Source organism: Protopterus annectens, chromosome 15.part0 (genome assembly GCF_019279795.1).
Source record: "Protopterus annectens isolate FY-2018-M chromosome 15.part0, PAN1.0, whole genome shotgun sequence".
NCBI lineage: Eukaryota > Metazoa > Chordata > Ceratodontiformes > Protopteridae > Protopterus > Protopterus annectens.
This window is the reverse complement of record NC_056749.1, coordinates 66,036,452-66,052,094: the sequence shown is the minus strand read 5'-3', so window position 1 is coordinate 66,052,094 and position 15,643 is coordinate 66,036,452. Positions and strand designations below refer to the sequence as shown.

General features: G+C 36.2%; 1 protein-coding gene across 2 annotated transcripts in view; it reads left to right on the top strand.

The window, feature by feature from the left end:
- Positions 1–15,643, top strand: part of F8 (coagulation factor VIII) — a 2,728,596-nt gene that overhangs the window by 1,910,697 nt on the left and 802,256 nt on the right. For both annotated transcript variants that reach the window (XM_044057714.1, XM_044057713.1), the window contains one exon: positions 5,613–5,684. In XM_044057714.1, coding sequence (XP_043913649.1) covers positions 5,613–5,684 — 72 coding nt within the window. The remainder of the gene's footprint in view (positions 1–5,612; positions 5,685–15,643) is intronic.

Genomic DNA, 15,643 nt, shown 5'->3' with positions numbered 1-15,643 from the left:
ATGTGTATCCATACTAGCTATGGTGTAACCTATTTATGTACATGTGTTATATCTATGAGGACATTTGTTTTATATATATATATATATATATATATATATATATATATATATATATATATATATATATATATATATATATATGTACATTCTTTATTTCATATATGTATTTAGTTTAAGTCTGTGGATATATATATATCTATACACAAATGTATATATCCATATATAGAGATTACGTGTAGAAACTGGCATTCATTTGCTATGCTGTGAGTGGATTACACACGCACAGGCGCACTTGCATTTCCTTATTGTGGGTTACGCGCAGACACACATGCATATCCTTATTGTGGGTTACATATGTTTACTAAGTCTTTGTGCTTACGTGGGCTTTATTACTTGTGACAGTACCAGTAAAATATCTCTAATCCGGTTAACGGACATATGCGAAACACACGTTCACCTTTACATATTTAAATGTCTGTACAGTACAGACGCATTCATTACACTTTAACATTATATGTGCTGTAGTCGTAGTTGAACCGGGACTGCATTCATGTTGGCCGGATGCTGTAACCACTATACGTTTGGTGTTCTGACTCATTTATATGCATACCCGTGGTACATAGCTACATTAACATATGCCTCACCACTTCACTTACCACACAGGCATCCATTCTCCTGCTGGGAAAAATGCGGTACTACATGTTACACATTCCCTATTCCCTACTGCTCTGGACCCAGACTGCATATTTCATCACTGCAGGGATGTTCAGAACCCCAAGGCTTATAGTCCTGACACATACAAGTCTTTAATTGTCAGGGTGTTCATGTGGTGATCTGGGTTTAGGCTTGTCTGCCTGGTGAACGGAACCGCCCTGACCGTGTTCAAATGTCAGACAAAGCACATGGACAGGGTTTGTCCATTTTAAACAATTTATCTGTGTTTACAGACGCAGGTGTTTGGGCACCTGTCAGCAGCTTATGATGTTAGCAATACATAATATGGGTGGGGGTGGTTACAATACATAATCCACGGTGAGTGGTGTTCCCATTCACATTTGACTATTTCCTGTATTCATTCTTACGAGAGTTATTATTTTGCACATGACTTAACTATGAATTAACTACAGGTATGCAATAGTACAGTCAACATATGTGACGGTTTGTTACAGTATAAATGTACGGACCTCTGTAATACTGGGGACTACCCCACATCCTTCACAACATTTCATACTTATGTACATACTATTATTCAGTGAACTTTCGAAGTTTGTGAGAGCAGTAATTACATCTGTCCCTATTTGTCCACCCATCCTTTTAGGCTTTGTCCAGGTTTTGTTGCTGTAATAGGTTTCGAGGTGGTGTCAGTATGTGATTGAGTCGATACTGTCGATAATTCAGTGGGGTGTAGGGTTACCACTTGTTCCTCTTTGTGAGGGGAGGTCCCACTTTGGACAGTTGTGTCCTGTGATGACACCTAAGACATGGCAAATGTCCTGTGATTTTAAGACAATAATATATTTCTTATTTTCTTTACTAGTTGCATGATACAGGTATTTTGTATCTGGTACACATAACTATTATTTGGGATAGCATAAGCTATTCAAATGCTATGGAATAAGCTTTTATCTTGGCATACACGTGTAATTCTGTCCTTTGCACTGGCTGGGGGTATGTTTTATCCTGCAAATTCTCACATTTCTACAAGGGATGTCCCACCTTGGCCATCTGAACAGGTGGCAACCCTAGTGGGGTGACCTGCATGGTGGACAGCTGTTCCATCCTGCGTAGTATGTTTTGCATGTCTGTGTAGAAACTGAACAGTACCGTGACTACACATGCATGTTTTCTCCAGATGTGTACAGTAATGGACACCGTGGCGTGTAAACAACTCTGAGGTTTCAACAGGTTACTTATCCCACGCGGGATGTACACACATTTTGCCGGAACATTAACGCGCGGGCATTTGGATTTACGTACCTGTGATGGGATGTTTACAATCGTGGGATACATATTTGCAATCCGGACACTGCCTAGGATGATACTTCCTACTACATATGGGGAATACTCGCTATGTGCAGGTGTATGGATGCGCAAGGCTGGTAGCTGGATTTGGTGGACATTCGGACATGGGTGCGGGTTATGTGCTATACTGGGGTTGTTGCGTATTGCATTTGCATGCATGGGTCCTACTTTTGGATATCCCGGTTCCGCATATAGCATCCTATGTGTATGTGACGGTTACATTCCTGTTCATGTGTATAGCACATTTTAATATACATATGTTTGTGTGTGTTTGGTATACAATTTGGACTGTCAGGTTTCTTTATGGTTGTTATATAGCCACAACTGCCCTGCTGTGTACTATCACTACCACTGTGGAACTGCTGGTGACAATACCCATGGGGCTAGACGTGTGTATTGGCGGCGCGCTGACATGATGCGTTTCACTTCCACTGGGTATAACTTCTGACAGTGCAGTACATTACGGACACACGATTTTAAATATCATTTGTTCCATGGACGGAAACTTATATTATGTTGCGTGCATTTCTGTTTGGTTCTCCATTTTGTGTGGCCGGGAACTGTCTTGCATGCTTTGCATACGTTTCATTATCCACGGACACTGATAGGTGCTATTACTATTGCAGGCAGGCTATAATATTCAGCAGTTTTGGTTGCCCATCGCCAGCCGACATTGACACGCCTCCGGGCGCAGCTTAGTAATGCCCCATGCATTCTCGCACGTGTCCTATGCACGTGGATGTGGTAGCGGAACACCTTCGTTAATATGCATATGGCGCTACTACACCATTTATACGCTGCACGGCCGGCACAGGCCTTACACCTTCATGAATCCGGGGGCTTATCTTTTCAAATTTTATTAAATTCTGCAAATGCTTAGTAATTTTATTTCATTTTGACTTTTATGTTTGTTGTATACTTTTTATAGAACAGGAAAATTCACTTTTTTTTCTTTTTATACAGTTTTCTTGTTCTCCAACTCCACCATTTTGATAATGACTTCCATTTAGAATGATGGTTAATGGTACCTACAATGGCCTCCACACCTGCAAACAGTATTGTTTTGTAACATTATATACCCATAACCACTACTCTTCTTCAGACCTGAACTCCTCCAGTTGCCATTGCAATATCGTATTTTACTGCTTCATGATTCAGTAATCCAAAACTGAACTTCTTATTGGTAATATGTGGTGATGGCTGTCTTCTTAAGGTAAAAGTAATAGAGCTGTGATCAAAATTTCCCAGTGGTATGAAAGAGCAATTAACAGTTAATTATGTAGATACCAAGAAAGATGGCTAGCTATGTAGTGAATAAATGAAATTGTGTAATGTTTATTATTATGTCAAATCAGTACTTCAGAAGAGAATGACTGTACATGTTTCAGTATTATATAGCAATGTGGTCTATTACTCATGCCTTAATATAATATAATATAGCAAAAGAGTCACCAAATACTGTGCAAACAAACAGAACACTCCTTGAAGTGTGACTATTTATTGTTTGTTTATTACATACTGTTCAGTATCCCAAAAGATCAAAGAGTGCATATTACATTGTAGTGTCATGCTATAAGAAGCGGTGCACATCCATGCAATAGTATGTGATTACGTTTTCTTCACATGACTGGGATAATGTGCCAACAGCAGGTAAATGTCAGTGCTTAGAAATCCTGAATCATGCATCAGAAATGATTGGTTTCCTGTCGTTCAGTGTCAGCAGGCAGTAACAAGTGTACAGTATTGCCTGATAAGTGAAGCCATCTGTCCGTGATATCATGCCAATAGCACATGACTGATAAGTGAAGCCATCTGTCCGTGATATCATGCCAATAGCACATGACTGATAAGTGAAGCCATCTGTCCATGACATTATGCCAATAGCACAGGACTGATAAGTGAAGCCATCTGTCCATGATATCATGCCAATAGCACAGGACTGATAAGTGAAGCCATCTGTCCATGATATCATGCCAATAGCACAGGACTGATAAGTGAAGCCATCTGTCCATGACATTATGCCAATAGCACAGGACTGATAAGTGAAGCCATCTGTCCATGACATTATGCCAATAGCACAGGACTGATAAGTGAAGCCATCTGTCCATGACATTATGCCACTAGCACAGGACTGATAAGTGAAGCCATTGTCCATGACATCATGCCAATAGCACAAGACTGATAAGTGAAGCCATCTGTCTGTGATATCATGCCAATAGCACAAGACTGATAAGTGAAGCCATCTGTCCGTGATATCATGCCAATAGCACAGGACTGATAAGTGAAGCCATCTGTCCATGATATCATGCCAATAGCACATGACTGATAAGTGAAGCCATCTGTCCATGACATTATGCCAATAGCACAGGACTGATAAGTGAAGCCATTGTCCATGACATCATGCCAATAGCACAGGACTGATAAGTGAAGCCATCTGTCTGTGATATCATGCCAATAGCACAAGACTGATAAGTGAAGCCATCTGTCCGTGATATCATGCCAATAGCACAGGACTGATAAGTGAAGCCATTGTCCATGACATCATGCCAATAGCACAGGACTGATAAGTGAAGCCATTGTCCATGACATCATGCTAATAGCACAGGACTGATAAGTGAAGCCATCTGTCCATGATATCATGCCAATAGCACAGGACTGATAAGTGAAGCCATCTGTCCATGACATTATGCCAATAGCACAGGACTGATAAGTGAAGCCATTGTCCATGACATCATGCCAATAGCACAGGACTGATAAGTGAAGTCATCTGTCCATGACATCATGCCAATAGCACAGGACTGATAAGTGAAGCCATCTGTCTGTGATATCATGCCAATAGCACAGGACTGATAACTGAAGCCATCTGTACTTGATATCATGCCAATAGCACAGGACTGATAAGTGAAGCCATCTGTCTGTGATATCATGCCAATAGCACAGGACCAATAAGTGAAGCCATCTATCCATGATATCATGCCAATAGCACAAGATTGATAAGTGAAGCCATCTGTCCTTGATATCATGCCAATAGCACAGGACTGATAAGTGAAGCCATCTGTCCATGACATCATGCCAATAGCACAGGACCAATAACTGAAGCCATCTATCCGTGATATCATGCCAATAGCACAGGACTGCTAAGTGAAACCATCTGTCCTTGATATCATGCCAATAGCACAGGACTGATAAGTGAAGTCATCTGTCCGTGACATCATGCCAATAGCACTAGATTGATAAGTGAAGCCATCTGTCCATGACATCACACCAATAGCACAAGATACTAATCATACATGATGACTTTATGTGATAAGATAGAGGGCCCACTTCATCTTTGGCATCATTTAGTAAGACTTGGCACCTGTTTTTCTTTACCATATTGAAAACAGCTATTTGTCCATATTTAAGAATTGTTAAACAAATGCAAATAGCTCTCTTGTAATCACATAAAAAATATGAATTGTAATGGGATCATAACACTGTCTAATCACAGCTTCATCAAACAGATGTCATAACATACTCTCAGGACAGAACAGGTAATGATGATTACATCATAAAGCTACTGTGTGACCTAATTATTATTTATTTTTCAGCATGCCAGAGACCCCTTGGAATGACTTCTGGGAGCATTTTGGATTATCAAATTACAGCTTCAGGATATTACGGTCAGTGCTTTTTCAAAACCTATAATCTAAGAGCAGTTACAGAGACTTTTTTATTATTTTTTTTTCTTTAAAATTATTTACCCCATTCATTTCTCACTTTTGACTTACATTAGGCCTGGATAGCTCTGTGAATTTGTCGGTTACTTTGCCACATAAAAACTTGAAATGCCATTAAAACGAACTGTGCACTATTAAGTAACTGAACATTGGTACATATTTGTGCTGTTTCTTCCATGCCACACCTAAGGTCTTCCTACAAATGTTTATGGCAGAGTCAAAGCAGATTCGCTCATGTTTTCAACAGTACAGCATGATCTAACATTGTCACCGATAACACACAACTTTTTCATATAGTACAAAGAGGAATTCATTTATTTGTTAGGCAGCACTTTTGGACTGTACAAGGAACTTCTTCAGCTATTAGCTGAGCCAAAATGACATAATCTGTCATAAAGTTCGACATAAAACGTAAATACTACTGAACATGCAAAAGGCAAGTCAGGAAAAGCACATTATTGTAGAACTTAATCTATTTTATTAAAAAAAACTGGGAAGCACATGAGAAAAATGGAAAATGTACCTAGCAGTTAGTACAAAGGCCAAAGCTGCGACCTGTTAATGAACTACTTCAGGTGCCAAGGGTTCAGGGTTTGAAACTACTCACCTTCAATTATCTGCTCTGTGATTTTGAACAAGTCAGTTAACCAGACAGTGCTTTGAGGCAATTGAGAATTTGGGGTAGGCTCTTTAACAGTCTTGGGACTACATATCTAGGACCTAACTACTAACTTTAACAAATCAATATAGTAAGAAAATATATGACATTTCATAAATCAATACAGAAGAAACAACTAAACTGTAAAACCGTTAAACCTAACAAATTACCTGAAATAGTAGTAAGAAGTTTGTTTGTACTAGTTATGGACTTAAGAAGTACAAACATTAATGATGCCCCCTGAAAGATAATGCCCAGGATTACTAGCACAGAATAATAACTGCATTGCAGAAAACAATAATGATTAACTTTTATTAACAAAATCGCACAAATCTAAGGACATGTTGATAGGATCAGCCAAGGATATCAGGAGAGCTCCGTGTTATAACTGCTTGATTGAAAGTATAAGCAACTAAATGGGATGAGTTATTAACTATTGCCAGTAAAATACTTACATCTGTAAGTAGATGATAAATAATGCAGAACTTTAGTATTTAATGAATTCAAGTTTCTTGTGTCATGTCTGCATCCGTGTGTTGTTTTTTTCTTTTCTGCTGATAAATAAGACCAAATGAAGAACATCACTTGCAATATTCTTTTCTTCCGGCAGCAACCAATGAGTGACAAGTAAAACTGTTGCACATTGGTAAATAACAGCTTGGATTATTGGCTAATTTATTTAGCAGTTAAGTGAACTGGATCACTGGAAGCCCATTTTGGTCACAAGTTAGTTACAGTATACAAAGTAGACATAATACAGTAAATCTTAAGCAATACAATAAATAAGTACACTTATTAAAGACAACTGAACAGCATGCAATCAATAACAAATGAGCAACACAAAACAGGAATTTAAAACAACTATTTGCATGAATAAACCTACTTTTTATGTGTCAGGTAATGCCATCCTCTAGTGGGGTGCAGGATAAGAATGGACAGATGCATAGTGACAAAATCAAAATGGCTACAAAACAAGAAATTTAAGATACACAACCAACACAATAGCATGTAGATTGATGCAGAAGGTACGACATGAGCTGCTTACTGAAGGTATCAAGAGTGGGGAGAACGCAGAAGGTGCTTGTAAGTCCCAAATGATGGAGGAAGAAAGGAAAAGCTCTCTCTCAGCACAGACATAGAGGTTAAGAGGACACACAAGTCTCAGAGATATGCATGATTCTTTGATAGTAAATGGTGAATGGCCTTCCGTCATCCAAGAGATGATCCTTGTAAATGAGTGAGCTAATGAGTAGAGTGAGTTGTTGGGGTACACGCAGCCACTAAGGGTGTTACGTTGCACTGCATCATGAGACTTACTTTTGCCAAAGGCAAATCTGTCATGTTAGGTTAGTAGGTTAGCAAGTTAAGATAATTGTAGTAGAGGTAGCAAACCTAAACTCGTCTTAAGTAAAAAAAAATAATAAAAAATATATAATTTGAAATATTATACAGAATTACTAAGTATTGTAAAGTAATCCAAGCAGGGTAGGCAGTCTGTTTCCAGTTGAAAATCCTTTATTAAGTACACAGACAAGCGATCCAAGTAAGACAAAAATGATAAGAGGTACCACATCATTATACATTTTATTTAAAGTACATTAGGGCTATATATTATTATGACAGCTACTAGGTAGGGCAGAACCAGCTCAAATGTCACACTGATGGGGGAAGGCATGTGAATTTAACATGTCTACTAATAACACTTTGTTTTACAGCACAATAAACCACTCCCTTGCCTGATAAAAAGTATATATATATATATATATATATATATAGTTAGAAAGCTTGTGAGAAAACTATTACTCTATTTTTTGTTTTACTTGGATCACTTGTCTGTGCACTTAATAAAGGATTTTTGACTGGAAACATACTGCCTACCCTGCTTGGATTACTCTCAAATACTTAGTAATGCTGTATAATATTTCAAATTATATATATTTTTATTATTTTTTTGACTTAGGACGAGTTTAAGTTTGCTACCTCTACTACCATTATCTGATCTGATTAATATACAGTGATTAACTAGTTATATATGGATTGAAAATCTTCCACACACAGATGTTTCTTACACTGTTTTGTTTTTGGACCCACTATACTTGTTTAGTGGGTTGTTTGAGACTTCGGGGATACCATGGAGATTACCTGAATTTAGGTTAGTAAGTTGGATTCATAGGTTCATAGGCGTGTACTAGGCTAATGGCCCTGGAGCCTTTACAAGCCTAGCCCATAGGATTACCCTGGCATCATGCCACCCAACCATAGTTCCTAGTGCCTCTGTCAAATAAAGCCACTGGAGAAATCCCCGGGGTGAATTTTCTATTTCCCATCCACTCATCAAGATTTCTCTTGAAGAGGGCCAGTGAGGTGCTCTGCTTGACATGTATGAGAAGTCTATTCCATAGCATGGGCAGTCTCTGGATTATGAACCTGTCCCTCCAGCATATTCTATTGATTGTGGTAATGAGGTTGAGGTTTCTGGAGTGTGTGGTGCAGAGAGATTGGGATTTCTTTAGATGTAACATTTCTAACAGTGCTGGGTCAGACATGGCTGTGTAAGTGAAGCAGAGATCGCCTCTAAGTAGGCAATATGAGACAGAGAATAGTTGGAGTTTTTTGAGTCAGTCCATATAGGACAACTGCTTAAGTCCTAGGATCCTCTTTGTGAGGTACTTTTGCAGCCTCTCTGGAGACTTATGGCATTTGTAAAGGAATGAAATAACTTTTTTACTAATGAGTTTGATATGTTCAGTGAAGGTAAGTAAAAGGTCCAAGCATAATCAGAGATATTTTATCAAGTCAAGAAATTCCAGAGGGGCTACATTAGGACCTACAAGATCCCAGCCGACTTGACAGGACATGAGGAGTTTATGGGTACCAAATACCATCACATTGGTTTTACTGAGGTCAACTTTTAGTCTGTTGCATTCACAACCTTGCTATAATTTGGGCAGGATAAGGTTGAAGGAGCTGTGTATGGACTTGGGGGAACTGACCGATTCTCAAATGCCACTGTCATCTGCATATATTGTGATGGAGTTAGTCTTTGGTACAAGGATAATGCCATTGACATAAATGGCAAATAACAATGTCTTAAGGACAGAGCCATGGAGAATATAATCTAACAACGGGAAGAAAGAGAAAGAGAGAAATCAAAGATGTGCGAGAACAATTTTAAAGAATCGCCATCCAGATGATCATAAAACCACTGCAGTGCAATGGAGATGAGGCCATACAGAGAGAGGTTTTTTTGGGAGATGTAAATGACCAGCAAGGAAAGTCAAAGACCTTGGAGTGATCTATAAAAATGGATGCACTGAGCCCCCCTACTTTCACTAAATAGTACATTGCATCAGTCACAATCAAAACAGCAAGGGCTGAGCCTCGATGGCCAACTGAGAACAGTGAATTTTGAAAGCTCCATAATCTAGTATAATAATAATATAGGAAAATTTTATTATTTTTAAGTTTAAAAAGTCAGAAATGTATAGATAAACTACTAAACTACATAAATATCAATTTTGGTGGAGATATACAAAAATTTTCCTGTCAAGTAACTTGGAGATATATTGTCACTGAATATGAACAACTCAAGGAATTCTCATCCAGATGCTGCTTTGAAAAAATAATTGCAATTGATGACATCTACCTTACAGGAACTATCTTTGAAGATGGATGGCTTTAAAAATAACTCAAATTAAATTCTCAAAAACAGATTGATACTCTTAAGGAACTGTTACAGCAATACCATACAAAAATAACAAATATAGCGCCTTCTCTAAATGACATTGAAGGGAGACTCAAAGAGGAAGAATTCCAAAAAAAAATTCTACTTGAGCAGAATACATGGTTGTTTAACAAAATAGATGACTTAGAAAACAGGGAAAGGAGAAACAACATAAGGATCTTTGGTCTGCCTGAAAACACTGAAGGTGAAGACATTATTTCATTCTTAACAACCTGGATTCCTGAATTTTTAGACTTGAAAAGGGACTTTCATTTTGAATTGGAAGGGCACACAGAGCACTGAGGAAACCTGCTTCTAACTCAACAAATACTCCACCTAGATCCATAGTTATAAAATTTCTTTCATTTCTGGACAAGGAACTAATATTAAAATCTACTTGGAGAAAATCACCCTTAAAATACAATCAAAGCCTCATAAGGTTTGACAATGATTATTCTTCCAGAATACTAGAACAAAGGAAAAAAGTCTGGCCAATAATAAAACTGCTGAAACAAAACATTAAAGCACAGCTGGAGTTTCTAGCCAAGATAAAAATACTTTTTGCCAATGAGATGAGAACCTTTAATGACTTAGAAGAGGCTACTATATTCATCAGAAACAACATAGTGTCTATCCCTGAATAAATGGAATGGATGGCCCCTACTCTTAAAAGAATAAAAGAAACAAATCCTTGGACTGATGCTAGAAAGAAGAAACAGAAAACTGATTCCAAGATAGCTGTCCCAAAAAATAACTCTTACAATAATCTCTCAAAGTATCAACTGATATGGTACATCACTTGTCATGTTTTTATTTTAAAAAAAGAAGGGTTTCGTAAACCACTGAGAAACAGTAATGATTTATTCAGAATGTTCAAAGAGTCCAATAATTCTTCCAAACAAAGGGAGGTCAAGATGGGTTATTATTTACATTATATATAAGCCAAACAAAGCAACAAACAGAGAAGTTTCTATTCCCCTACTTGAACTCAATGAATACTTATCTTGTTCATTTTTCATTGATTTTACTTATAATAATTTAAGTAATTAATTAAATCAACAAGGTACCTAATCATCAGAGTTCGGACACAAATGTAACAAATTAACATCATATATAATAGCAGTAACAGTAGAGTGTTTTAAAAAAATGCTGTCATGGAGACTAATGCCTTCTTCAGTTAAAGTATGATTTAGAAATGTCATGTATATCCTGGTTAAATAATAGTAGCAAGCTCTTAGTACAAATGATACCATTATTCAGTCTAAATATAGTTAATATCAATTATGGCAGGTATCACAGCTATGAGTGCTGTTTGATCAATCCTGATATGGTGCGCGTGGATGCAGCTGTGTCTGGTAGCTAGTACAAATGTCATTATTATTCTGTCTAAACATAGTTAATATCAATTATGGCAGATATCATAGCTTTGAGTGCTGTTTGATCAATCCTGATATGGTGGGCATGGATGCAGCCGTGTCTGGCAGCTAGTACAAATATCATTATTATTCTGTTTAAACATAGTTAATATCAGTTATGGCAGATATAGCTTCAAGTGCTGTTTGATTAAGCCTGACATAGTGTATATGGATGCAGCTGTGTCTGACAGCTGTTGTATGTTGCCGTTTTCTTCTCCAGGAAGTTGTGGGTTGTGGCTTGTGATCGAGGTTAGCTGATGCTTGTGTATTAGGAAAAGACATTTGGTGTTTTAGCCTGGATCCAGGGGAAGGGAGTGGGGTGGATAAAACTGTGATTTGGGATATTTTGGCAGAGAATAGTTTGTTTATACATCTGCTGAGTGAGAGGTGGGAAGGCTGGAAGAATGTGTTATCTCTTGTGGCAGCTTGTTGGGAGTTTTTTTGTTTTTTTTTATCTGTTTGCCCTCTGTTCTTTTCCAGGCTGCTGCCTCACTAAAAGGGAAAGAATTTAGGCTTGAAGTTGCAGTGAAGTGAAGCTTTGCCTCAGGTGCATCACAAACCTCTGGTATGCAGCACACAAACACACTAATAGAAACAGATGTCCCCAGGTTGCTATGGTAATGGAGACAGAGTGACAATAATGCTTAATGGCTCTAAGGAGCCTTCGAGATGAAGTTTTTGGTTTAAAAAAAAATAAATATATATATATATATATATATATATATATATATAAATAATAAAAGGGCTGTTTTAAACCACATGTACACATATTGATGGTCTCCCAACACTCCATTTAGCTCATTAAGTTTATTCTTTATAAAAAATAATAATAATAATAATAAGCGCAATTTTATATTTAAAATGTATTTTGGTCCAAACACATTAAGGACTTACATAAGAGTGGAAGTCTGAGTTATTGTGAAAGACTAAGAGTACTTGGTCTTGTGCAGTACCCTTTGCAGTGGTCTGGGAGGTGAGCTTGCACGGACTTGTTGGGTATATGGGGATAGCTGATTCTAGGGGTGTTTGAGGTTGCTGTGAAGTGCTAGAGAGTCATCAGATTTCCTTTGTGGAAATATCTGTGGGAATGGAAGGTGTGTTGAGTGGTTCACTGGCAGAATGGCCCCTGCATGGAACAGGCTGGTAAAATGGAACAGGACAAATACTGGTTTGGATATTTTAAGAACAGCCTGAAAACACACCACATGAACTAGTGAATGGTATTCTGGCAAAAGTGGATGGGTATTGTTGCCTGTGCTTGAAGTACTGATATGTGTGTATGTAAGGATGGAAATATACTTATAACTAATAAGAAACTAGATGGGTCTCATAATTTAAAGTCTATGGACTGTATAAACATGCTTGGAAGGAGCTAATAATAAGAATAAGCATTATAGCTTGTGTTCTCTCAAATAACTAAGCAACAGCCAAAAAAAAACACACAATAGTTATGTAAAGTGTGATTTTAGTAAATCTAGACATAAAATATATAATTGTCATATAAGATGAAGCAGTCTGCTGCATTTAGATATTAAGGATTTAATAACATGGGCTTGTGTATAATAACACTACTGTCTTCACTTGACATACACTACATTGAACATCAAGGGGAAGTATGATGATTTCCTTATATAAGTAAATGTGCATAACAAGTCATGTAATTGCTTTAACTTGAATTGTAGTTTTTGTAACCCATCTTGACCATACATAATACTTAAGCGGTTACCAAGGTAACAAATGTTTTATACATGACATCAAACTGACAAAGGTGTTCAAGGGAAACAATAGAAGCCTGAACTTAAAATGTCACAGAATGTAACAATCATATTCTGAACAAATAGTATTAAATTGAGAGTAATTACTCAGTTTAACCTTTGCTGATTATACAAAATAGAATGTTGCCATTTAAATCTAAAAACTTTCAGTATATGCCATTAAATGGCAATTTATGAATATGGAGAGGGAATTTGTAATCATTAATCACAATAAGTGAATTTGTTGTTTTTAACCTATAATTTCACTAATTTTATAATAAGAAATGACAGGTATGTAACTCCTTATGTGTAGGAAATGGGGGGAAGAGGGATGCACTGATAATTAAAATGCACTAACTTTCATCAATGTTTACATAAAACAAATTTGATGCTTTAAGTAAATTAGCAACAAAGTGATTACTTAAATGCTGGCAAACAATGAAATATAACTTCTGTTATATCCAGTAAAATATATTGAAATCCAAGTGTTTTTAACAAGTGTGTTTTAATATTATTACCATCTATTTATATTAAGTAATACATTTTGAAAGACTTCATCAATAAGAGTGAATATGTTAAATAACTGTGTGCTGTAATCTTTTACTGAGGTTTTATATATGATACATCATACTTTACTATGACTGAATTGCTTGTCATCTATCTTTCATGTAAATATGAATTGCTTATACAATAAGTAAACATTTATATTGTATTAGAATCTGTTCAAAATAATATAAATATTGCTTATTCCTATTACAATTATTCTCCATATGATAATTCAATTTATGGAGCTCAGATGCTCTGGACTGTCAAGGTATAAGTTTTGTTAAGTATGGTACCCAAAGGACTCAGGTTTAGCCATCAGATTAGAAATTATTTTCATTTCATGGCTAGTGCGGATCTTAGTTTTGTTAACATTTATTAATTTAAATTTATTTCACAAAAATGTTTTTAATATGCCAGACCAAAATATTACTTTATTGGTAAACACTCAAAGTATAAAACTGATAATTTCCTTTAAAAGCTCAAACATATACTTTATGGTTATCAGAGGAAAATGTTTAATAGTCACAATAAAACAAAACATACATAGCCTAAATAACCTAAGATGGATGTAACTTTATTATCTTTAAATACCAATGGCTTAAACAATCCTAGCAAGAGATCAAATCTACTGAAATATTTAAAACTGAACAAAACACAAATTGTCTTCCTTCAAGAAACTCATTTCAAAACAAATGACAATTACAAATGCAATCCCAAGGAATATATGATATTAGCGCAATCCACCTATAAGACAAAGACAAAAGGGGTAACAATTTTATGGAAAACAAATCTGATTAACCCAGAAATCATTTATAAGTATGAAGATAAAGAAGGCCTTATGGCATTAGTAATAGCTAAATATAATAGAATATGGACCCTAGCCAATCTATACTGGTTCCCAGGCATTGGAACAGGAACTGTTAAAAAACACTTGGATTTCATTTCCAATAATTATAAAGGCAACTTAATATTACGAGAAGATTTTAACTGTATATTTGATATTTCTGAAACTACAAATAAAAGACCGCTGCATACATCTGCTGTACCAAAAGCTTTAAACAAGTGGGTAGAATCATTTCATCTTGTAGATACTTTCAAATTTAAAAAAGATAAATCTTTGTTATATTCCATCAAAATCACAGATTTGGTACCCAAACTAGAATAGATAAAATATTTACTGCCCATGACTTAGACTCTAAAATCATTCATTTCTCAATTAATCCCTGCCCCTTTTCAGACCACAATTCATTAATACTAAAACTTCAAAATGGGTACAAACCATTAATCTTTAACTCCAAAATTCTAGCATATATAACTAAAATAAAAATAGTTATTTTCTGAGTTACAGTTCTTCTTAGATATTAGTTACACCACCAAGATAAATAAAATAATGATACAAGACTCATTAAAAGCTTACATGTATGGTAAAACCCTAATTTGGTATAAAAAAATCAGAGAATGGGATTCTGAATTATTAGGTCTACAATCCAAATGTTTTTCAGTAAAAGCTGAAAAAAATCGAAATCATTTGGAGATGAAAAAGAAAGTAGAAGTATTAAACAATAAATACAACAAAATTCTATCACATAAAACTTGTTTAGTTTTAGAAAAACAAAAAATGAATACCTTGGCCACCTCCCAACGATCTAGATAATTTATCCACAAGAATCAAAATACAATCAAAAGCTAATGACATTAAAAGCATCTTCCATGAATAGAAAGGGAAAAATGTCTCAGATATAGGTGACATTCTTGATGCCTATAGAAATCACTATATGGAACATTTCCAAAAAGAAAATATACAT